The following is a 26435-nucleotide window of genomic DNA, read 5'->3' on the forward strand; positions in this document are numbered from 1 at the left end:
AATTACATGAGTTAATAGATGTAAAATGTATTACATGTATTAGAACAGATAGTGACGCTCAATAAGTATTAGCTATTATTATTATTATTATCTTGGGGACTTCCCTGGTGGTCCAGTGGTTAAGACTGCAATTCCACTGTAGGGGGCGCAGGTTCAATCCTTGGTTGGGAACTAAGATCCCCATATGCTCCATGCGTGGCCAAAAAAAAAAAAAAAAGTATTATTTCAGAGATGGAGTTTTTCTGTTGAATATCTGGCCAAGTGAAGTTCTTTTCCATTAGGTAGCCTAATGGAAAAATTAATTCCATTAATTAACATTAGGTAGGCCTCTTTTACCTTATTTCTTTTTTCTTTCCATAGAGATTTTTTTAAATTGAAGTATAGTTGATTTACAATATATTTTCTGTTACTTTATTTCCATGAAGAGATAGTTGCTTCCAATATTATGAGAAAAACAAAGATCCATGTCTTTCTGTAGGACTTCTGTTTTCCTCAGTCACCCACTTTGCCTCTGAGCAGAGTAACTGCTCCTGGTCTTCTTGTCCACAGGGTGAAAGTTGGTTTTGCCTATTAATTTCTTTTTCTAGCCCACTGCTATTTTCCACTCTTTTCTTTTTTTAATTATAAAATATTGAATAGAGATTGGGATTAACGTATACACACTACTATATATAAAATAGATAACTAATAAGAACCTACTGTACAGCACAGGGAACTAACTCTATTCAGTACTCTGTAATGATCTATTTAGGAAATGAATCTAAAAAAGAGTGGATATATGTAGATGTATAACTGATCCACTTTGCTGTACACCTGAAACTAACACAACATCGTAAATCACCTGTACTCCAATAAAAATTAAAAGTTAAAAAAAGTAAAAATGAAGACAGAAGTAGAAAAAAATAAAATACTGAATAGAGATTATGTAAACTATTATGATTTATGATGCATTCTTGTACCTCCAGCCATTCAAAGAAAAAATGTTTACAGTTATCTTTGAAATACTCTGTATGCCTTTCTCAATCCCATTCCCTTCCCTATCCCATCAAAGGTAATAGTTATCCTTGTACTTATCCTTTTCTTTTTAGCTTTATTGCATTTATTCCTAAGCAATATATTGAAACTTTATGTAAATGGAAACTATATAAGAGAGTGAGTATGTGTGTATTCTTCTGCTACTTGCTCTTTATATTTCAGCTCAATATTCTTGAGTTTCATCTATGTCTGTGTGGGACTATCTCAATTTTTTTAATCCATTCTACTGTCTTGGGCATTTTGGTTGTTATTTTGCTGTTATACAAAGAACTACCTTGAATATTTTTATTCATGTTTTTAAATAAACGTGTAATTTTCTCTAGGGTAGTTACCTGAGACTACTCTCAGGTAATTACTGAGTTACAGGAAATGCACATCCTCAGCTTTACTTGATAATGCCAAATTAATTCCAAAAGTGGTTATCCTAATTTATGCTCCTAGTGTTAGGGTATAAGGATTCAAATTACTCTATAGTCTCATTATTTATTCATTCAAGAAATGTTTATTGGGTATGTACAGCAGTAAATAAAAACAAAACACCCTACTCTTGGAGTTTAGGTTTTAGTAGAGACAAATAGCTAAAATATTTAATATCAAAATGGTACATGTTTTATGGGAAAAAAAGTAAAGAAGAGAAGGGGGTATTATCTTACTGTTGTCAGAGCCATATGGGGATTAGAGACTATAAGAGGATGAAGTATAACCAGGAAGCTCTGGGCTCCATGTGGTGATTGACATAAAAAGAGGTACAGGTGTGATGAGATTGGTTGGTCCTCAGGCTTTCAAGCAGATAATGGTAGTGAAGCTTGTGAGGCTGGGGGGGTGCGGTAGTTCGAGAATCTTGCCAGGAGTATTTTCAGGAAGGAATGAGTTAGGAGGCTGGTAATAGGTGATCTTATTCTGAGCATTTAGTGCTTTGGAGCCCTGTTTTGACTCCCCTCTTGCCCATTGTGGTTTGGAGGATGAGGGGAGGGGTGGTCTTGTCGGGAACATATGGAACACTAGATTGCTCTTGATTCAGGAATACTTGGAGCTCTAGTCTTGCTTAACTCTTGAAGATGGAGAAATGAAGGTTGGGGGAAGGCCATCCTTCATTCTGAGCATTTGGAGCTTAGGGAATGGAGCTTTAGCCAACAGAGATGTGGAGTTTGAGGGGAGGGTAGTCTTGCCTAGAGTATATAGAGCCCACATTGTCAAACTTGTTAATTTTTGCCAGTCTGGTGTATGTGAAATACAGTATCTTCTTGTGGTTTTAATTGAATTTCCCCTTTTCTTTCTAAAAACCCAAAATTCTATACCTTTTCAATGTCAGACTTAGTCATATAACTTTACTACTAACTTCTGTGATAAACCCCACAATCATGTGGGTTTTATTCATCATCTATTTGTTTCATGTACTAGACATCCAAGATTTCCCAGTTCAACAACTGAAACTTTTACTGTAGTGGCTCTTGACAGTAGACCCTCAGGGAAATCTGTTATACTCTATGTTGTCACCACAAAGGTCAGGAACCCTGCTTTCTGTTCACTCTTCCTGAGGAGCTGAGTTGGTAATCTTCATGCATACTGTCACCTAACCTCAAAAAACACATCAGTGTATCTACACTGATTCTATCCCACCCCATCCGGGGCTCCCATCAGACTATTGACCCCAGGTTGCAGCACTGGCAGAGGCTGCTCTTCAGTTGTCTTTTAAAGTTGCCGTTTTAAAATCTGAGAATCACAGCTGCTATTGATAGTCTGTAAGGAAAATGCTTTGGCTGATCACAGCTAAGGGTTATAACTCCCTCTGCTTTTCAGGCTATATCTTTTTTTTTTTTTTTTTCCGCGGTACATGGGCCTCTCATCGTTGTGACCTCTCCTGTTGTGGAGCGCAGGCTCAGCGGCCATGGCTCACGGGCCCAGCCGCTCCGCGGCATGTGGGATCTTCGCGGACCGGGGCACAAACCCGTGTCCCCTGCATCGGCAGGCGGACTCTCAACCACTGCACCACCAGGGAAGCCCCAGGCTATATCTTTATACAGTTTTAACACTCACATCTTCCCCAGTGTCCCTTAGTGCTCTCACAGGATCAGGCCTCAGAATTCACAAAAGAACACTGGAGAAAGGCAGACTATATATTGTGCTCTGGTGATCTGTGGCACTTCCTAGGTGCCTGTCTAGTTGTTCCATGCATCCTGCTCTACCCTACCTTGTTTACTTGTTACATTCAGTGTCATGAAGGAGTACAAAGATGATGAAAGCATCTGTAAATTCCAACTGATTTACTATATATTTTCCAAGAATAGCTCAGTACCGTGCCTTAATTGCCTTCTTAAACTTAAAATGCATATGAGCCTATAAAGGCAGATGTGGACAATGAGACGTGTCCCTTGTGTTTTCTTTTTCAGCCTTCAAAAGGATTTCATCCAACTTCCTATGGTTAGTTATTAAGAATATTATCTAATAATTTTGTAAGCTTTTCCCTGCATGGATTGAAGTCTGTTTTAGAAGGCTGTCACCATTGTTAATGTTATCCCACCCATTATGGGAGAACTATATATACGGCACCCATTTCACAGAAGAGAGACAAGAAATCTCAAAGTTTTACCACATTAACCATGATTATACAGACCTTATTATTCCCAAAGTTCCAAAGGAGTAGGAAAAAGAAATATATAGTCCTAAAATAAAATTAAGCTAATACAAACCTTAAATGAACCAAAATCCTCCTTGTTGCCCAATCAAGCATAAGAATAACTCCCAACAGATAAATTGGTTTGAACCCATATGAAGTTGTTATGGGGAAACCCATGAGACAATTCTCATCCAAATGCATGTTTCTAATAATATTGTGAGCAACTCAAAGCCCACATGAGTCGTCTGAAGTTTTATTATTTACAGGTATGTGAAGCATTCCCAGACCCTTCAACCAACGCAACAGCAGCTACTTCCCTGTGACTGGGTCCTGATTAAGGTCCTCCCAAGAAAGACTTCATTGGATCCACGCTCAAGAGGACTCTGCCAGGTTTTCCTGACCCCTCTACATCGCTATAAAGTGCCAAGGCCTTAAGACTTGGGTACGTGTATTACAACGGCAAGAGTGCCAGCGCCCACCAAAGACCCATTGGACCTGTCAGCTCCTCTGTTTCACCAAGCAGACATAATAACTTACCAGCAAAGCAGAGTAAGCCAGATGCCTCTGCATGATACCACCAGCTGATAACACACAAGAAAAAATAATTAACTTAGACTAGAACCCTATCTTTTCTTGAGAAGCTGGGATTTAAAGGAGCTATTCTGAGATCTGTGCTGTTAGTAAGTGACTGATAACATAGACTGGATCAGTCCCTGAGTTCAGAGACTGGGTTGCAAGTGAGTGAAAAATAGACAACGAAATCTTGAAGAACTGCACGGAGGTGCAAGCCACATTTTACCCTCTCCAAGTAATGGTGGTTGGACTGAGAAAGTGCTAAACCAAACCTGTAATAGGACTGGTTGTTTGGGTGTCTCTCTTTATCATTGTTGCCTCTTACAGTTACATTGCTTTCTGTGTTGTCTCTCTAGGTCCCAATGTTCTCAGATAATTCACATTGCCCTGACTGTGGACAGCAATGGTTCCCTAGTTTAGAACTAGGCCATTGGTTGTACCAAACTGAACTGGTTGAGAATGAATGTTACCAAGTATTCTTAGACCGTATTAACAGAGCTGATTATTGCCCTGAGTGTTATCCTGATAATCCTGCTAATAGAAGCCTTGTTCTTCCTTGGTCTTTCCCACTTGAGTGGGCTCCCCAAAATCTTACCAGGTGGACCTTTGAAAAAGCTTGCCACCCATTTCTTCTGGGTCCTCCACTGGTTAGGAAAAGGATACATGACTCTAGAGTTGCTGGTTTTAACCCTGCATTACAGTTAATCCTGACCAGAACAGATAAAACCTTGAACAAAAAACTTGGCCAAAGCAAATAACTTCTGAAACAGTCAAAATCATGGAGACTCTAGAGGGTTTTGTACTAGTAGCCCAAGGAAGATGGAAAAATGACTCCTTTCTATATCTGATCCAGACTGTCACTACTCTGGGAAACTGCTTAAATTGTTGTTGGATCTGCTTCCAGGGTCTGTGCATCTCTTCTTCAGCATGAATTTAATCAGTATTCCAAGCCAGATTGTTCATCTAGAACCTGACTAATCCATATTTCCTATGTTTTGGAATTAGCTTACTCCTAAAAATCTCCACAGCCTAATTATTGACGTTATTATGACATGGTAGTCCTGGAGGAGAAGCCCCATACTGTGTGTACTTTCATTATATTCTAGTGAAAACTTTTCTGGGAAAGCATCCTTGTAGCTGAATTCTAGATTATTCCAGTAAAACAACTAGACATTTTAATAATAAACTATATTGTTCTAAATTCCACCTCTTAAATATTAATCAGTGATAATTATATATATATATAAAATTTATTCATATATAACCATTTATTCATCATTGGCTCTATTTAGCTCATCCTCAGTGTGGCTATGACGTTATCCATAACTGGTCACTGTCAGAGGAATCACATTCAGTCAGGCAGCACCTATATAGGTGACAATAAAAACATGCAGAAATGCCTCTGTCTACACCTCCTTGGCTCTACATAAGCAAGGACTATCCTGTCTTTGTGGTGACTGAACTTAGAATGTCCTCCCCTGGCAATGGAAAAGTACCTGTCCTAGGAGATAGGTGAAGAAAGGAGTTACCCAGCTTGACTGCATATATATTATGAACAGTTTAGGGGAAGCATTTTTCTTAGAACTAAGAAGGTCTTACCTGACATTGGCCTCATTCTGGCCTTCACTTGTTCATAAGAATCATGAAACTAGAGTTCAGGTTAAGAAACTTAGAAAACATCTCAGAGGCCACTGAACAATTTAAAAATTCCACTTAAGATTCTAGATAATCCAGTGCTTGTGTAGCAACTCAACAATGTTCTCAAGGCCCCAGGTTCTTGCTATCTTTCCCCTCTGGGATCTTTAGCATATTGGCTTTTTGTCTTCATAGTTCTCACCGAGTACAATGTAGCTTGTTGCTGCTCCAGACATTTCAGTCCCAATCAAAGGCTGGAAGTAAGGAGCAAAAAGCTTTCTCCTTTCAAGTCTGTGTCTTTTATTTGGGAAGAAGATCTTTCTCAAAAGTCCCTCACAGATTTTTTCTTACATCCTTGATTCACAAAGGAGCCTGGGAAACCTGGCAGAGGGGAATGGAGTTGCACTGCCTGGGTAGGACACATTGTCTCCCCTAATAAAATCAGGGCTCTTTTAGGAAGGAAGAAGTAAGGAATAAATGGCTGTTTGTATGCAACAAATCATGCCTGCCACATGTTAAAAAGTCACTTGTTAGTCTGCTTAAAGAATGTACCCCAGAGATCTGCCCTGTATCTGCCTTATGTCTGTCATGATGGAAGTTCTCTTCTGTTCTATTGCTGAATAAACTGTGTGGACTGCTAAATTGAGTGAAGACTAATTAGTTTATCATTTACCATTGGTTAAGAACTACACTATCCTAAAGCTCTTTCTAAAAAGTGAAAATTTACTTTGAGGTATTGCTTTTGAGTGTGGTGTTATGATCAATATTATTGTCTCCTAAACTTTTTCAGACACATACCAAAAAGCACTACATGTGTGCAATTTTAAATATCAGCAAAATAGAGAAAGGGTCTTTGTTTTAACAAATCTCATTCTTAAATAGTAAGGACATATTAAATGGATTTATACAATTGGTTTTCAAATCAGTGCCTGGGTGAGCTTGTCAGAAATGCAAATTTTCCGATCTTACAGAAATTTTTATTCCTTAGATTGCTTGTGGGGCCCAGGTAGCTACATTTTACAAATAGTGCCTCAGGAGATTCTTATGCAGGTACTCTATGAACTATACTTTGAGAAATACCATAGCAGCATATCCAGGGTATTTAGTTATCCGGCTTAAAAGAATAGGAAATGAGGGATTCCCTGGTGGCGCAGTGGTTGAGGGTCCGCCTGCCAATGCAGGGGACACGGGTTTGTGCCCCGGTCCGCGAAGATCCCACATGCCGCGGAGCGGCTGGGCCCGTGAGCCATGGCCGCTGGGCCTGCGCGTCCGGAGCCTGTGCTCCGCAATGGGAGAGGCCACAACAGTGAGAGGCCCGCGTATCGCAAAAAAAAAAAAAGAATAGGAACTGAGTATTCATAATACTGTAAGGTAGTGATAGTTATTGTACTTTGCCGGTGACATATAAAGAGGTTTCACATCAGAGTGAAGGTCACTGCTGATATTTCAGGTTGTAACTCAGTCATTTTTCTCAACTGTGAGGAGGGCTCTATTGTAGCCCTCCTCAAAAACAGTTCTGTGTGTTGTCATTATAAGGTATGTGAGTATATAGGCAAGAGAAAGGAATCAAAAATACTAATTTTAATATTACATTAAGAAGGGTACTTTGCCTTCATACACGATTATCATTACATACCTGATATATGGTCAGCTCTCAGAACTAACATCATGGGGTAGAGTTCATAAAATTGAGCAAGGGAAAAAATTTAGAAAGCTTTGTAGCTTTTCAGCTTCGGTCTTTTTTAAGTATGACTTTACTTGGCTTAAAATATTGCAGATTATTCTAAAATACTCTACTTCATAGTTATGAATAATGAATTTTAAAGTATAAGTGTATTCTTAAAATTCTCATGACAATTGATTCACTGTTTTGGATTATATGAGCCATATTAATCTATACTTCTGTACTGTAGGAGAGTTGATAATTACTTACACGTAATGGTGGCCATTTCTAGACTTCTAGAACTACTCTCTGTTATTTTAATGCAGACATAGGAGTGGAAGTTTAATGGAAACTGTGCTGGGGCAACTGGAAAGTACCTACTAAAGCAGAGTCTGTCTTGAGTTGTACGTGACTAAGTTAAGATTCATCTCTAAGTTGTAGGAGAAGGTAGCCCAGGCAGACAGGCATGCAAGAAAGAATTCCATGACATCCAAAGTGTATGTGGCAATCAGCAGAATACAGATATCTGTAAAAGTGAGTTGAGCCATAACCCTTCTATCTCTTCAGTCTCCTCTGGCAGCCCTTGAGTCTCCATGGAAGCTTGGGAACACAGCTTGAAAACTACTTGTTATAGAGGAAAAATAATAGCTTTGGAGCCAGCTGACCTAGGTTTGTCTTCTGATTCTGGCACTATTAAATGACCTTGGGCATTTTAACCTTTCTGTATCCAGTTTCTTCATCTGTGAAATAGGTTATGTAGTAATACCTACCTCATACTGTTGTGAGGTTTAAATGTGATAACATATGTCAATCATATGGCATGTAGTACGTCTTTAGGACTAGGAAGGGTATAAGAGAATGAGGCAGAAGTTAGAACTAGGGATAAGGTAGAGTCTTAGTTTTAGAACAGGGATTAAAGCCAATTGTTAGAACTTGATGCTGAATTATTAAAAACTTCTTAAATCCTTCCTGGTGAAGAACAAGATTAATCTTGGGACTGAGGTCGATCCTGTAATTATGTATGTTAAATGGTCTTAGATGTAAAGATTAAGAGGCCTGGTGGGATGAATGACCCAAGGCAAATCATTGTCACATTTTTTAGGCCCATTTATAATCATAATTGTGGTAGATGTAGTTGCTACATGATTTATTATATCACTTGAGACTTTCACAACACCAAAATAAGCAATTTGAGAAGAGTTGAAGAATATGTGCAAATTTACCCAGGTCATATGTGCTAGAGTCACAATTCAAATATAGAATCAGGATGCCTTATAGTATGTTTATGATACATATATATTTTTTTTTACTAGTGTGTGTTCTTGGGTAAGATTCTTAACATCTCTATATCTCAGTTTCCTTATCTGTAAAATAGAAGGAATATTAATAGTCCATACATCATAAGATTGAGGTTTCCAAGATGGAGTAGGTTGGGTGAGGTCCTACTGCTCTCCCAGCTCTGATTTTGTTCTCATGGGTAGCTTTTCTTTGTCCTACCTCTTCTCAACTGGATATGACAAAATGTATAGGAGGCTGTGGTTGAAGTGTGCCTCTGTAACATAAGTTCATTGTGTGTGGGCTCAGAGTTACCATTACAGGCCTTTCCTTTTTTTTTTTTTCTTTTGAATTTTATCTTATTTATTTTTTTATACAGCAGGTTCTTATTAGTTATCCATTTTATACATATTAGTGTATATATGTCAACCCAATCTCCCAATTTATCATACCACAGGCCTTTTCTTTTGATTTTTACTTTTCCTCACAGAAGCTAATATATTTTATTTGATTACTCATTTAAAAAATATATTAACATCAATCATATAGAAAAGTGCAGGAAATCATTCACCTATGTACCCAGGTCTAAAATACATTAACTTAGGAAATATATCCCATGCTCTTGGATTGGAAAAATTAATATTGTTAACATGGACATACTACCCAAAGCAATCTACAGATTTAATGCGATCCCTACCAAATTACGCATGACATTTTTCACAGAAATAGAACAAACAATCCTAAAATTTATATGGAACCATAAAAGACCCAGAATTGCCAAAGCAATCCTGAGGAAAAAGGGAAAAGTAGAAGGCATAAGCCTCCCAGACTTCAGATGATACTACAAAGCTACAGTAATCAAAATGGCATGGCATTGGCACAAAAACATATATGGATCAATGGAACAGAATAGAGAGCCCAGAAATAAACCCACACACCTATGGTCAGTCTTCAACAAAGGAGGCAAGAATATACAATGGGAAAAAGACAGTCTCTTCAGCAAGTGGTGTTGGAAAAGTTGGACAGCCGCATGTAAATCAACAAAGTTAGGACACACCCTCATACCATACAGAAAAATAAACTCAAAATGGCTTAAAGCCTTAAACATAAGACATGACACCATAAAACTCCTAGAAGAGAACATAAGCAAAACATTCTGACATAAATCATACCAGTGTTTTCTTAGGTCAGTCTCCCAAGGCAATAGAAATTAAAACAAAAATAAACAAATGGGACCTAATTAAATCTATAAGCTTTTGCACAGCAAAAGAAACCATAAACAAAACGAAAAGACAACCTACAGACTGGGAGAAAATATTTGCAAATGATGCGACTGACAAGGGCTTAATTTGCAGAATATACAAACAGCTCATACAACTCAACAACAAAAAAAAAAACTCAATTGAAAAATGGGCAGAAGACCTAAATAGGCATTTCTCCAAAGAAGACATGTAGATGGCCAAGAAGCACATGAAAAGCTGCTCAACATCACTAATTATTCGACAAATGCAAATCAAAACTACAATGAGGCACCACCTTACACCAGTCAGAATGGCCATCATTAAAAAGTGTACAGTGGCGCAGTGGTTGAGAGTCCGCCTGCCGATGCAGGGGACTACGGGTTCGTGCCCCGGACCAGGAAGATCCCACGTGCCGCGGAGCGGCTGGGCCCGTGAGCCGTGGCCGCTGAGCCTGCGCGTCCAGAGCCTGTGCTCCGCAACGGGAGAGGCCACAACAGTGAGAGGCCCGCGTACCGCAAAAAAAAAAAAAAGTGTACAAATTTTAACAAATGCTGGAGAGGGTGTGAAGAAAAGGGAACCCTCCTACATTGTTGGTGGGAATGTAAGTTTGTGCAGCCACTATGGAAAACAGTATGGAGGTTCATCAGAAAACCGAAAAAGAATTACCATATGGTCCAGCAATCCCACTCCAGGGCATATACCCAGACAAGACTATAATTCAAAAAGATAGGGAATTCCATGGCGGTCCAGTGGTTAGGACTCCATGCTTTCACTGCCAAGGGCCCAGGTTCAATCCCTGGTCGGGGAACTAAGATCCTGCAAGGTGCATGGCATTGCAAAAACAAAAAGATACATGCACCCCTATGTTCATAGCAGCACTGTTCACAATAGCCACGACATGGAAACAACCTAAATGTCCATTGACAGATGGATAAAGAAGGTGTACCTATATACAACAGAATACTGCTCAGCCATAAAAAAGAATGAAATAATGCCATTTGCAGCAACATGGATGGAACTAGAGATTATCATACTAAGTGAAGTAAGTCAGAAAAAGAAAGACAAATACCATATAATATCACTTATATGTGGAATCTAAAATATGACACAAATGAACTTATGTATGAAACAAAGACTCATAGACATAGAGAACAGACTTGTGGTTGCCAAGGGGGAGGGAAGGTGGAGGGAGGGGTGGAGTGGAAGTTTGGGGTTAGCAGACGCAAACTATTATATACAGAATGGATAAACAACGAGGTCCTACTGTATAATACAGGGGACTATATTCAATATCCTGTGATAAACTATAATGGAAAAGAATATAAAAAAGAATGTATATATATGTATAACAAATCACTTTGCTCTACAGAAATTAACACAACTGTAAATCAACTATACTTCAATTTGAAAAAATAGATAAAATGTGCTAACATTTTGCCACATATACCTTTTTTTTCTTTTTTTTAGAGGCTTTACAGGTACAGTTGAAACCGATTCTTGTTCTCATCCTATTCCTGTCCTTTCCTCCATAGAAGCAAGCATATATCCTTTCTGTTCATGTGTTTATTTAAACAATGTACAGAGCAATAAAATAGTTGAACACTTTCAAAATTTTATTACTCAGTAACATTCATATATAAACATGTATTATGCATCAATCTGTAGAGATAACCTTACAACATTTAATTTTATGTGTTGGAGTCTGCTAAACTTGGTTGTATTACTGCAGTGCAAAGGTCATTCCATATACCAGACAATGAACACCTACCAGGCTGACAAAACATTACCACTGGTACATTGAGATGGAGCAGAAAAGGTGCATCTTAAAGACAGAGCACAGGGTAGCCACAACAGAAGAAGAGGCACTGAGGCAAATTTGTGTCCCTCTTCAGGGAGGTCTCAGGATTTCAAAATAGTAGGCATCCCTCAGCCTACTACCTGTTGATTTTCTCCAGTTATGGAGAATGCAGCCTTACTACTTTAACCTGGTTCACGCCCTCATGGAGACAGTTAAAGCAAAACCATAAGTTTTGGTGCAGATTTCAGGGTCACAGGGAAGTGGAGATAACTACCAGTGATAAGGCTGTTTTCTTTAAGTGGAAAAATGAATCATAACCTCCATAAATGGGGCACTGAAAACCAACATTTCACAATTGAACTTGAAAGGGATTCACTTCATCAGTTCCTTTTTGCAAAAGATACCATCAAAGGTATTTTTTTTTGGACATTCTTATGGAGTGGTTTTTCCTACAGCTGCAGAAAGTCTCCAACATGCCTATTTTCCATCAGCATGAGGCTCTGCCTCACTTCTATTACACAGTCCAGAGATTCCTAATGTATACATTTCCTGGTATTGATTGGACACTGTTGAAAAGATTGACCTGCCTCTGGAATAGTGGCCTCCAGATCTCCCAGATACCCCACCATGTGACTTTTTGTGAGGATGTGTCAAGAACCTCTGTGTTTGTACCACTTCTTCCTTGTAGCCTCGAGGGACTACGTTTTGGCTATGAACAACGATGTTACAAAGGGTCTGAGTGAAATGGGCTATAGGAATGATGTGTGCCTTGTGACAAGAAAGGTGTATATTGAACATTTGTAAGATTATTGAAATATCTCTCATGATTTCTTTGCAGACTGCTTATTGACCACAACCCCGTTTCCAAGTAATATGTTTTTTAAAGCATTCAGTTGTTATTTGAAAAAAAGTTTTTTGAGGATATTCTACATGCAATAAAATGTACAGATTTTAAGTTTGATGACAAACACTACCTCAATAAAAATATGAAGCACTTTCATTACTCCAGAAGGTTTTCTCATGCCCTTTTCCAGTCAGTAGTCCTTCCCCTAGGAACCTCTGATCTGTTTTCCATCACTGCAGACCATTGGCAATTCTAGAACTTCATATAAATGGAATCATTTGGCATATAATCTTGTGTGTGGCTTTTTTCGCTCATCACACTTTTTAGATTCATCCATGTTATGGTATGTATCAGTAGTTGGTTCATTTTTTTTTCATTCGTTCAATTTGTTTTAACATCTTTATTGCAGTATAATGGCTTTACAATGGTGTGTTAGTTTCTGCCTTATAACAAAGTGAATCAGTTATACATATACATATATCCCCACATCTCTTCCCTCTTGCATCTCCCTCCCTCCCACCCTCGCTATCCTACCCTTCTAGGTGGTCATAAAGTACTGAGCTGATCTCCCTGTGCTATGCGGCTGCTTCCCACTAGCTATCTGTTTTACGTTTGGTAGTGTATATACGTCCATGCCACTCTCTCACTTTGTCCCAGCTTACCATTCCCTCTCCCTGTATCCTCAAGTCCATTCTCTAGTAGGTCTGTGTCTTTATTCCCATCTTGCCCCTAGGTTCTTCGTGAACATTTTTTTTTTTTTTTAGATTCCATATATATGTGTTAGCATATGGTATTTGTTTTTCTTTTTCTGACTTCACTCTGTATGACAGACTCTAGGTCCATCCACCTCACTACAAATAATTCAATTTTGTTTCTTTTTATGGCTGAGTAATATTCTATTGTATATATGTGCCACATCTTCTTTATCCATTCATCTGTTGATGGACACTTAGGTTGCTTCCATGTCCTGGCTATTGTAAAGAGAGCTGCAATGAACATTTTGGTACATGACTCTTTTTGAATTATGGTTTTCTCAGGGTATATGCCCAGTAGTGGGGTTGCTGTGTCATGGTCATATGGTAGTTCTATTTTTAGTTTAAGGAACCTCCATACTGTTCTCCATAGTGGCTGTATCAACTTACATTCCCACCAACAGGGCAAGAGGGTTCCCTTTTCTCCACACCCTCTCCAGCATTTATTGTTTGTAGATGTTTTGATGATGGCCATTCTGACTGGTGTGAGATGAAATCTCATTGTAGTTTTGATTTGCATTTCTCTAATGATTAATGATGTTGAGCATCCTTTCATGTGTTTGTTGGCAATCTGTATATCTCCTTTGGAGAAATGTCTATTTAGATCTTCTGCCCATTTTTGGATTGGGTTGTTTGTTTTTTTGATATTGAGCTGCGTGAGCTGCTTGTAAATTTTGGAAATTAATCCTTTGTCAGTTGCTTCATTTGCAAATATTTTCTCCCATTCTGAGGGTTGTCTTTTCGTCTTGTTTATGGTTTCCTTTGCTGTGCAAAAGCTTTGAAGTTTCATTAGGTCCCATTTGTTTATTTTTGTTTTTATTTCCATTTCTCTAGGAGGTGGGTCAAAAAGGATCTTGTGTGATTTATGTCAGAGTGTTCTGCCTGTGTTTTCCTCTAAGAGTTTGATAGTGTCTGGCCTTACATTTAAGTCTTTAATCCATTTTGAGTTTAGTTTTGTGTATGGTGTTAGGGAGTGTTCTAATTTCATTCTTTTACATGTAGCTGTCCAGTTTTCCCAGCACCACTTATTGAAGAGGCTGTCTTTTCTCCACTTTATATTCTTGCCTCCTTTATCAAAGATAAGGTGACCATATGTGGATGGGTTTATCTCTGGGCTTTCTATCCTGTTCCATTGATCTATCTTTCTGTTTTTGTGCCAGTACCATACTGTCTTGATTACTGTAGCTTTGTAGTATAGTCTGAAGTCAGGGAGCCTGATTCCTCCAGCTCCGTTTTTCTTTCTCAAGATTGCTTTGGCTATTCGGGGTCTTCTGTCTTTCCATACAAATTGTGAAATTTTTTGTTCTAGTTCTGTGAAAAATGCCAGTGGTGGTTTGATAGGGATTGCATTGAATCTGTAGATTGCTTTGGTTAGTAGGGTCATTTTCACAGTGTTGATTCTTCCAATCCAAGAACATGGTATATCTCTCCATCTGTTTGTATCATCTTTAATTTCTTTCATCAGTGTCTTATAAGTTTCTGCATACAGGTCTTTTGTCTCCTTGGGTAGGTTTATTCCTAGATATTTTATTCTTTTTGTTGCAGTGGTAAATGGGAGTGTTTTCTTAATTTCACTTTCAGATTTTTCATCATTAGTATATAGGAATGCCAGAGCTTTCTGTGTATTTTGTATCCTGCTACTTTACCAAATTCATTGATTAGCTCTAGTAGTTTTCTAGTAGCATCTTTAGGATTCTCTATGTATAGTATGTCATCTGCAAACAGTGACAGTTTTACTTCTTTTCCAATTTGGATTCCTTTTATTTCTTTTTACTCTCTGATTGCTGTGGCTAAAACTTCCAAAACTATGTTGAATAAGACTGGTGAGAGTGGGCAACCTTGTCTTCTTCCTGATCTTAGTGGAAATGGTTTCAGTTTTTCACCATTGAGGACGATGTTGGCTGTGGGTTTGTCATATATGGCCTTTATTATGTTGAGGAAAGTTCCCTCTATGCCTACTTTCTGGAGGGTTTTTATCATAAATGGGTGTTGAATTTTGTTGAAAGCTTTCTCTTCATTGATTGAGATGATCATATTGTTTTTCTCCTTCAATTGGTTAATATGGTGTATCACATTGATTGATTTGTGTATATTGAAGAATCCTTGCATTCCTGGGATAAACCCCACTTGATCATGGTGTATGATCCTTTTAATGTGCTGTTGGATTCTGTTTGCTAGTATTCTGTAGAGGATTTTTGCATCTATGTTCATCAGTGATATTGGCCTGTAGTTTTCTTTCTTTGTGACATCTTTGTCTGGTTTTGGTATCTGATGGTGGCCTCATAGAATGAGTTTGGGAGTGTTCCTCCCTCTGCTATATTTTGGAAGAGTTTGAGAAGGATAGATTGTTAGCTCTTCTCTAAATGTTTGATAGAATTCTCCTATGAAGCCATCTGGTCCTGGGCTTTTGTTTGTTAGAAGATTTTTAATCACAGTTTCAATTTCAGTGCTTGTGATTGGTCTGTTCATATTTTCTATTTCTTTCTGGTTCAGTCTCGGAAGGTTGTGCATTTCTAAGAAATTGTCCATTTTTTCCAGGTTGTCCATTTTATTAGCATATAGTTGCTTGTTCAATTATTTTTGAATCACTCTATATATTATTATGTTTATTAAATTTTATATAAATGCTTTAATATTGTACCTTTATAAATTTTTGATATCTAACTCATTAATTTATATACAATATTATGTTTTAAGAATATACTACAATGGGCTTCCCTGGTGGCGCAGTGGTTGAGAGTCCACCTGCCAATGCAGGGGACACAGGTTCGTGCCCCGGTCTGGGAAGATCCCACATGCCGCGGAGCGGCTGGGCCTGTGAGCCATGGCCACTGAGCCTGCGCCTCCAGAGCCTGTGCTCCACAACGGGAGAGGTCACAACAGTGAGAGGCCCGTGTACCACAAAAAAAAAAAAAAGAAAGAATATACTACAATTTAAAAATTCCACTTCCTTATTTATGGACATTTAAGATTTTCTCATTTTTCCTCATTTTAAACAATGCTGCTACAAACATCATTGGGCACTTGAGGAAAAGTTTCTCTAAGGTATATGTCTAAAAGAATTGCCGATTTATAGAATGTGTGTGTGTGTCTTAACTAGGTATTGCCATATTGCTCTCCAAAGCTATAACAGTTTACTTCATTGCCAGTAAAGATCTCTGTATCTCCAAATCCTCACCAACACTTGGTATTGCCTGATTTAAAAATTTTTGCCAATCTGGTGGTTGTGAAATGGTATCTCATCATTAATTCATTTTGCATTTCCTTGACTAAGTTTCTTACCAATTCAGTAGACTTTTAGATGTCCTCTTTATTTAACTGCTTGTTCATCTCTTTTGCCCACTGCTTTTAAAATAGCATTATTTGTCTCTTACTGATTTGCAGTAGTCTTTATGTATTCTAGATATTAATCTCTTAATGATTATATGTGTCGCTGATATCTTTATAGTCAGTGAATTTTTTAACCATGATTTTGATGATTTGTCTAGAGATTAACATTTTTAACGTCATCACATTTGTCAAAGTTCCCCTTATGGTTTGTATATTTTATATCTTGATCAAGAAAACCTTGAGATTATAAAGGTATTCCATGCTTTCATCCAAAAATTTCAAAGTTTTGCTCTTTACATTTAGGTCTCTTATCTGCAATTTATTTTTGTGGAGGTAGAAATCTAATTTTTTTCCCATTTGAAAAGTCATTTGTCCCAAAACTATTTATTCACTGATCCATTCTTTTTCTTTTGTCACTCAATTTCCTTTATTTATGTATGCATATATTTCTTGTCTCTCTATTCTGTGTAATCTGTGTCTTCTTACACCAATGCCCTATTGTTTTTAACGTCTTGATATATCTGGTAAAAATATCCCCCCTTCTTCAAAATTCTTTTTTCTTTCTTCAGAATTATCTTGACTCTTCTCAATCCTTTACTGCTCTTTGTGAATTTTAGGGTCAACTTGTTCATTCCATAAGAAACATATAACAATAAAAAAATTGTCTCAAGATTTTGTTTCAAATTGCAATGAATTTATAGATTAATTTGGAAAGAAGTGGCATTAAATGGCTTTGAGTCTTACTGTCTATATGTATTTCTCTATTTAGGTCCTTTTTATGTCCTTCAGTAAAGTTTTATACTTTTCTCCCTAAAAGTTCTTTTCTTAAAAGTTTATTGAGGTATAATTTACATACCATAAACTTCACCCTACTCTAAAATTCTTGCATATGTGTTGTTAGATTTATTACTAGGTACCTTTTAGTTTTTATCATGAGGTACCTTACAGTTATTGTGAATAGCATCTTCGCTTTCTAAAATTTTTGTAACCGGACTTTATTTTTAAAGGATTGGGGACTTTTTATTTTCTATCACAAAATAGGATAGGAGGTAACCCTCATTGCAACATATGATGGTAATGAAAAGGAGATGTATAAGCCTAGTCCCAGGAGTCTGAAGCAGATAAAAGGGTGACAAGGAACCCTCCAAATCTGAGACTTGTTTCTAAGTGTTCACACCAGCAGAAAGGAGGCCTGTTTTTAACCCCTCCCTTCACATTCAGTTTATAGTTGACACCACTCTATTCGTACATTCAAGCATTCATTCACTTATTCATATTCTTTTAAATTAAAATATGGGGTTCTTGCTGTATACTAAGATCTGTGCTAGGCATTTGGGATTAAATTTTTTAACTTGTAAAATTAGATTTTATAAAAGAGTGTTGTGAGGAGGACACAAAAAAGGCTAGTTGACTAACTTCTCAACTAGGCTATCCAAAAAATGTAGCACTTTACAAAGCTCTTTCACACATATTTTTATATTTAGTCATCATAGCAATCCTTAATCATTTTTATAGATAGCGAAGGTTAAGTAACTTTGAGTGGTATGGTTTTTGACAAAAAATAAGATTTAACTATAAAATGACATGATTAAGTTTTTATTGCTTATAAATTGCTTCTGATTTTTATTCCTTTTATATACAGCTCATAATCATTTTTTTTTGTTTTTTCTTACAGAAACATTTAATTAAAGACTATAGAGTAAACACAATGTCTTAAGATCATAATCATTTATATTTAGTCTTCTTTGAGCACTGTATAGAAGGGCATTGTATAAAGAGATACCTGTCTCCATATTTTACAAAAGAATACTGTGTGAAAACCACTAAGAAGGCAGTGACTAAACACAAAATGTGTATTTCCTCTTCCTAACACCAAGACAGCCATCTTAGTTTGTAGGTAGCCCGTGTGCATTGTTACTTGTTAATGATAAGTGAAAGCTTCTGATAGGCAAACTCTGAGAAATTTATATGGGACAGAAATTGAAGACATAAAGGAAATCTGCAGTGATTAATCAACAGTGACTTAAATTTTTACTCGTAGAATTACTTTTCATTTCAATTTTTACTCTTAGAATTACTTTTCATTTCAGTTTCAAAGATGTTCTCTTCAAGATTCTGGTCACTTGGTCTTACTTTTTACATCCTTCCAGACACATTGGAATGTATTAGAAGGCTATGGCATCTATACAAGGTTAATAATCTGAAGCTTTTCTTCAGTGTGTAGTCTAGGATTTGGAATATGATCCTCATGAAAGACAGAAAACACTTTCTCTTCACTAGAAAAGTTTCAGAGAGGAAATATTACTCAAACTAAACAGATTTAGTAAATAAAGCTGAAATTGGCATTTCTCCCAGGTATGAATAAAAAAGTCATTTAATTTTTTTCATTTTATTTTAGTCACTGTATATATGCCTTGTTTCCTGGGTCCACGGGAAGCATGAGCCTGTTGGGACTTGGGACAAGAAGAAAACAAGACATCTGCACAAGGAAAACCAGACACTAACAAAAAGTATCCCAAAGTCTGAAGAGATAAAACGCAAACATGACTGACAGAGGACTTAGGGATCCTCCAGAGGGTAAGACTAGTTTGTACAACACTAGGTTTGTGCTGTAGGAAACTAGGGCTGTGCTAGAGAAAAAGTCTCTGGTGACTAAAACTGAAGTTTGGAAGTAAAAAAGAAATTAACTTAATTGCTTAATTTGTTATGATTCCTATTCTTTGATATTTACTGAATTTTACCATAATACCAGACCCTAATTATGAAAAGAGTTATATTTTAGAGACTCCCATAGTAGGAACCTATAGTATTGGAAAAATTACAATGCATCTTAAAAAAAGATGGTAGACAGATCTTTAGAGTTACATTTTTAAAAATCAGGTAAGCTATATGCTATATATTTAGAGGGGGATCTTTCAGTTATAAGGAAAGATGAAATTTAAATTCTTCATCCTACTTACGTGTATGTGTCTATATATATATATGATATAAAATAGGCAAAATATGAAGTAGGTTTTTCAGAAGAGAAGGGTATATTTAAATATTTTATTAAGGATATTTTTAAATATATGAAAGTAGAACAGTATAATGAAGTCCCATGTACTCAAAATCTAACTTCAACTTTTACCTACCTAATAGTACTCTTGCTGCCTGCCTTGGAATAGTTAAATGCAAACCCAAGACATTATATCATTTTATTTGTCAATACTTCAGTTTACATCTCTTAAAGATAGATTTAAAAACTAAAAAAAAGAACCAAAATAGCATTATCACACCTAAAAAATAAATTAGTAGTTATTCCATGCTGTCATCATATATACAGCCAGTATTCACATTTCCCCCATTGTCTCATAATTTTTTTTTTCTTCACTGTTGGGTTTTTAAATTCTTTTTTCTTTACATTTGGGCCACATACTGCATTTGATTGATACATCTTTTTGGTTGCTCTTTTTTTTTTAAGCTTTATTATGGAAAATTTCAAACATATAAAAGTAGAGAGAGGAAATGAATCTCATGTACCCATCAAACAGCTTCATCTGCTGTCAACATATGGCTAATGTGGTTTCATTTATACTCCCTTACTTCTCCTTACCCCCATATCATTGAGCTGAAGCAAATTCTAGGTGTCACATAATTTTAGCCATAAATACTTGAAACTTATCTCTAAATGATAAGGATTTCTTTGTAAAAACACTATCACAATACCTTTATCATAAATAGAAGATGAACAATAATTCCTGAGTCTCATCAAATATCTGGTGTTCAAAGTTTTCTGATTATATCATAAATATTTCTTTAACAACTGGTTTGCAGGACAGTGAATCTAAACAGTGTGGTCCACACATTGTTGATGTATTCAAGTACCTCTTAATCAATAGGTTACTCCTTTTTTTTTCTTGCCATTTATTTTTATTTCCTGCTGTTATTAAATAAACAAAGTCTTTTGTCCCTTAGAATTTCCCTCATTATGGGTTTTGCTGATTACATTCCTGAGGCATAATTTAATGTATCCCTCTATCCCTGTGTTTCTTGGAAACTGGTAGTTAGCTCTAGAAGCTTGATCAGATTCAGATTCAGTTTGGCAAGAATACTTCATAAGTGGTATGGTGTACTTCCTATTGCATTGAATTCGGGAGGTTATAGTAATGTCTGGTTTTCCTTCTTTTTGTGGTGTTAAGATTGATCAGTGGGTTCAGCAGTTGTCAGTCTCATTCATCTCGTTCATAAAATTCCTCATTATCCTTTTGCATAATGGTTTTAGTTGCTGTTGATGATTATTGCCTAGGTCTGTTATTTCATTAGGGAAGAGGATGTATTTAATACTACCAAAAATTGGTTTGTCATTCAAAATAGTTTTACATTCATATTACTTGTTAGATTAACATGATAGTGAATTTGTTTAATCAGTCACCTTTAGTGAAAATCAAGAGAAGTAATGTTTAGGAAGAGTGCCTCATAAGCCATAAAAATCTATATAAATATTTTTATTAATCAGGGACCTTGTTAAAATACAAAAATATAGGGAAATTTTTTAAATAAAAATTACAAATTTTTATCTCAATAGACCCTCAAAAGGATTTGGAAAATGATCCATCAATAAATTGTCAGGCACAGGAGACTACAGTGACAGCAAGTCCCACTGAAGAAGCTCAGACCCCAAACCCTGCCTCTGGTCTTAACAAAGACCACCAAGAGGTAGCATCAGTTGGTCCAGGAAGTACAGATACAGATGATCAATCAGAAAGTCCAGATGAAACAGATGATAGGAAATATCCAAAGGATACAGAAGGTGAGAACAGCCAGAGTTTCCAGGGTGGAGAACAAGGGCATCCGCTCCCTTCAGAAAGTCTGGGTGAAGACCTCTTGGATCCAGAACCCAACTGTTCTCCAAGTGACAAGGTGGGAAGAACAGACGCACACTTAGTGAGCAGCTCTGCAGCCCTCCCTGAGCATGTGAGCGACAGACCCGGAGCTTTGCAGGAGCCACCTGTCCTTGACCCTCAGGATACCCAGAGTCCTGGGCATTCCAGTGCAGGGCTGGAGAGCCAGGACACACTGAGGAAGCGACTGCCGGCACCAGGTGAGAGAACCCCTGAGCTTGTCCTGTTTTGTACTACTGTTCTTTTCAGAGAACTTCTCTTTCCTTCATAGGATTAAGGCCTTTGCACCTTGCCCAAAGTCACATAAAGAGATATAACTGACTTGAGATTAGAATGAGGTTTCTCATATCCTAAACTAGCTCATTCCACTACATTAAGTTGCTTCCCACACATAAGCTGCATTTTTTAACGGTTTTTATTTATTTGCTGTCTGTATTAATCCAGTATGATTTTTTTTAAAGGCATGACTTTTAAAAAATTTACCTCTGGCTTTTTCTTTATTTCTAATGAGCATATCTTCACTTTCACTTTTTAAAATCTTTTACTTTGGGGGAAACTAAATGCTACATAAATCAAGAGATAGGTATATTTAAAAACCAACATCAGTGGTATAGGACCCTTAACTCAGTCATCTTTCAGTTTTATAGGACTTTAAGCAGATTAATTTTTCTATACCTGATTTTCCCCACTTGTATATTAAGGAGAACAGCATCGTATCATTCCTTACAAAGATAATAGTTGGAATGTGCAAGGTCTTTACACGGGAACTCAAGAGATGTGGATTCTAGTTGTGGCCCTACCACTTCCTAACTTGGGTGAACTTAGGCATCTCTCAACTTCCTGGTACTTCAGTTTCCTATTTGCAGACTGAAGAAGTAGGACAAGATGCTATCCAGCTGGTCTCTTCCAGCTTTTTTTACCTTCTGTGATTTTATGGATTTGGACTGTGTGGATTTGTATTTTATAAGTACTCTGAAAGCTCAGTCTGAAATGCCTATTTGCCAGAGCAAAGAAATATAAGACATTCTGTTCATCAGGGACTTGACTAAGGGCTACAATTCCATGTTTCACCATAAGTCAATGTCTGGTCTCAAATATATGTTTCATTAGTTAATATTAGAATAGTCTGTAACTTCAGGGAAGGCAAGGGCTATGTCTCTCTCATTTACTGTGTTTCTGTGGCACTTGGCACAGAGAAGTGACTTTATGAATATTTGTTAAGTGAATGAATGGATATGATTTGTATGGACCACTATCTGCCATCAGACTTTCACCGGTATGCAGGGTCACTGAGTAGAGGAAGAAAATACTGTTTTAAAAATGCAGTTTATGTGTGGGAAGTAACATAATATAATGGAATGAGCTAATCTAGGAAATGAGGAACCTCATTCTAATCTCAGCTTGGCCATGTCTCTTTATGTGACCTTGGGCAAAGCCCTTAACATCCCTGGACCTTTTGTCACAATAGGTGAAGTAGGGGGCTACAGTAGGTGATCATTAAAGATCCTTTCAGTCCTTAAATTCTGTGACATGATATTTTAAAAACCCGTGTTTTGGTGTGATATAACTAAATGAACTATCGTTTATAGGTGAGGATGACTCTACTTCTTTATGTTAATAGAGTATGTTATTTGAGTTATTTCTCCAGTAAGGGTTATGGGCAGTAGTCAGCTTTCATTGTTATATGAGGTACTTGGCTGGGGTCAAGCACACATCTAGACTCTAGAGTGACTTAGCTCAGAGTCTACAAAATACCGCCCTCCTTTTCACCCACACATTTTATGATTGGTGTCTCACCCCACACCTACATTTTTATATAGTTCATAACTTTTCTTAACCTTGTATTCCTTGCTTTGTATACCTCGTTCACTAAGTTTCAAGCTTGCTTTTGTAAGCTATTTTGCAAAGGTAAGCTATTACTGTACAGTAATCTCTCCTGTCTCTAAACTTAATGTCTCTGTTATTAGTATATTAGGGGGTCTTCAGGAGCCTTTTGAGATGTGAACACTGGAATTAGAGCATCATTGCCCTGTGATGTTGAGTCTTGTGTACATTATTTCTTAAATCCCTTCTTAAATCACATGTTAGATACGTTTGGCTGCAATATTAGGATGCTTGTTTCTTTGTCCTTGATGTAAGAGCCAGTGAAGGATTGTGGGTGTAGCAACACTATCCTGAAGTGAATTTCACAGCATTTCATTTTATTCTAAGTAGAACAAAGGTAATGGTGAGCCGTAAGGAAAAGACAGGAAGTTAGCTTTGTATAAAACAAAATTTTATAAAGTATGGAAATCCTGTCAGGTAATTCTTTGCTTCGGTAAGAGGTATAAAGGTATACACACTCTCATTAGTGTACTGTCTAAAAATAATGTTCCTTTTTTTTTTTTTTTCCCCAGAGGTTGAGAGACATCAACAAGAAACACAAAAATTGGAAGGAAACAAGGAGAATGTACAGGATACCATAAGGAAGATTAATAAAAAGGATTTTCGGAGCTATGGTAAGAACAAAACTAGTCTTACTGTAGTGATTCACATTAAGAAATTCTCAGAGAAGTACCTAGAAAACTAGCAGATTTAAATAGTTTTAACATTGTTTTAATATTTTTTTTTAATGTTTGATAGTAATATTAGAATAGAGCAATAGAGTTCTGGGGATTTTTCCCTTAGGGGTGGCAGCCAATATTTTGCCATCCTTAACAAAATGGGAATTCCCACCTGAGGAAGGGCTTTTCATAAACAAGAAACTAAAACTGTTCTTTTTTTAATTGAAGTAAAGTTGATTACAGTATTGTGTTAGTTTCAGGTGGACAGCAAAGTGATTCAGTTACATATGTATATTTTTTTCAGATTATTTTCCATTATAGGCTATTATAAGATATATGAATAGGGCTTCCCTGGTGGCGCAGTGGTTAAGAGTCCGCCTGCCCATGCAGGGGACACGGGTTCGTGCCCCGGTCCGGGAAGATCCTGGAAGATCCCACATGCCACAGGGCGGCTGGGCCCGTGAGCCATGGCTGCTGAGCCTGCGCATCCGGAGCCTGTGCTCCGCAACGGGAGAGTCCACAACAGTGAGAGGCCCGCGTACCGCAAAAAAAAAAAAAAAAAGAATATAGTTCCCTGTTAAAGCTGTCTTTTCAATGAAAAAGAAACTATTAACTTCTCAAATGGCATTTTTACATTTTGACTGTTTAGGAAAAAATGGCCTATCTACAGGTAGGTAGTAGATACTTTTGAGATGGTAGAAGAATATACTGATAGTTCATTTCTAAATCACATCAGTAGCTATAGCAAAAAACATATAAACTTAGATTTTACCTTTTAACAAAGATGTTGTTACCTTCAAATTTCTTCTTAAGAAATTAAAGAAAAAGTATTTCCAGTAGATTTCAACAGCTGAAAGTTTAAAGGACTTAGGCAAAAGAAACTCACCACAGGCCAGTAAAATCTGACAGCGTATCTGCCTTTTTTCAGTTTACCACAGGCTTTACTTCTGACTCACATTCTAATTTTGTCTTTTATTTTCTGTTTCTCTGATAGGCTCCATCTTTCTTGGCTTCCTGGTTCTGATTCTTGTTTTGCTAAGTTCTGTTAGTAGCTATTATTCCTGTCCGGCCCAGCAAGTGCCCAAAAATCCAGCTTTGGAGGCCTTCTTGGTTCATTTCAGCCATTTGAAGGATAAATTTCCAGGCCAGAGTTCCTTTCTGTGGCAGAGAGGACGTAAGTTTCTCCAGAAGCACCTCAATGCTTCACACCCCACTGAGCCAGCCACCATCATATTTACAGCAGCTCAAGAGGGAAGAGAGACCCTGAAGTGCCTCAGCCACCACGTTGCGGATGCCTACACATCTGCCCAGAAAGTCTCTGCCATTCAGATTGATGGAGCTGGAAAAACCTTTCAGGACAGTGATAAGGTCAAGGAGTCAGTTGACAAGAAGCTGAGCTCTGGATTTGAGAAGGGCCAGAAGGCTGCTGTGGTCCACCGCTTTGAATCCCTTCCTGCAGGCTCCACCTTGATCTTCTACAAGTATTGTGACCATGAGAACGCTGCCTTTAAAGATGTGGCCCTGGTCCTGACCATCCTACTGGAGGAGGAAACATTAGAAGCAAGTGTCAGCCCAAGGGAAACTGAAGAGAAAGTGCGAGATTTACTTTGGGCGAGGTTTACCAACTCTAACACTCCCAGCTCCTTCCGCCACATGGATTCAGACAAACTGAGTGGACTGTGGAGCCGTATTTCCCACCTGGTGCTGCCTGTCCAGCCAGTGAGGAGCATAGAAGAACAGGGCTGCTTTCTATAAGCTAAGCACAGAGTTGGTTATGTTCAGCATGGGTTTATTAAAAAGTCAGTTTAAAAGCCTTCCATTTATATGGAAGGAGGTTGACGAATGTGAGGAAATAGCCTGGAAAGCACAAATTAGCTTATTTGAGAAAAGAAATTTTCATTTTTTACTTTTTGTAAAATCTTTCTAATCTAAGCTTGACAAAGCTAAAAGTTGACCTGACTTTTTTTCCTTGCCTTTTGGATAGTATTTGGACTCAGATTAAAGCAATTACAATTATAAAACTGAAAATTAAAAAAAAATTTCTATCACATGTTAAATATTTTTAAAATTCATTTTAATAACCTAGTTGTGGGATTACATCTTATGCTTTTTTGCACTTTTGAATAGTATGAAAAAGGAAATAAGAATTCAAATACTTATTTACCTAAATACTATATGTAAGGCACTGTGTTTTTGTTCCGTTAATGAGCTCTGAGGGAAAAGCAGCTGTGCTCAAGAAGTGTTCTTAA

The 26435-nt window shown here is 37.3% G+C and overlaps 2 protein-coding genes across 5 annotated transcripts in view; both read left to right on the forward strand.

The window, feature by feature from the left end:
- The window catches only part of LOC113609141 (torsin-1A-interacting protein 2-like), a 38406-nt gene extending 12349 nt beyond the window's left edge, over positions 1-26057 (forward strand). For 3 of the 4 annotated variants that reach the window (XM_027086172.1, XM_027086174.1, XM_027086171.1), the window contains exons 2-5: positions 19162-19340; positions 21328-21843; positions 24040-24141; positions 25181-26057. In XM_027086172.1, coding sequence (XP_026941973.1) covers positions 19307-19340; positions 21328-21843; positions 24040-24141; positions 25181-25941 — 1413 coding nt within the window. In that variant the 5' untranslated portion in view covers positions 19162-19306 and the 3' untranslated portion in view covers positions 25942-26057. Of the gene's footprint in view, positions 1-3991; positions 4095-19161; positions 19341-21327; positions 21844-24039; positions 24142-25180 lie in introns of those variants that run through there. The other variant, XM_027086170.1, reaches the window with a different exon arrangement.
- TOR1AIP2 (torsin 1A interacting protein 2) lies at positions 4089-6506 on the forward strand. The gene has a single exon (XM_027086175.1). The coding sequence runs from the start codon at positions 4588-4590 to the stop codon at positions 4981-4983; it is 396 nt and encodes a 131-aa protein (XP_026941976.1). The 5' UTR covers positions 4089-4587; the 3' UTR covers positions 4984-6506.
- Positions 26058-26435: the final 378 nt, after the last annotated feature.

Source organism: Aethalodelphis obliquidens, unplaced genomic scaffold (genome assembly GCF_003676395.1).
Source record: "Aethalodelphis obliquidens isolate GAN/ISIS:26980383/991018 unplaced genomic scaffold, ASM367639v1 scaffold55, whole genome shotgun sequence".
Taxonomy (NCBI): domain Eukaryota; kingdom Metazoa; phylum Chordata; class Mammalia; order Artiodactyla; family Delphinidae; genus Aethalodelphis; species Aethalodelphis obliquidens.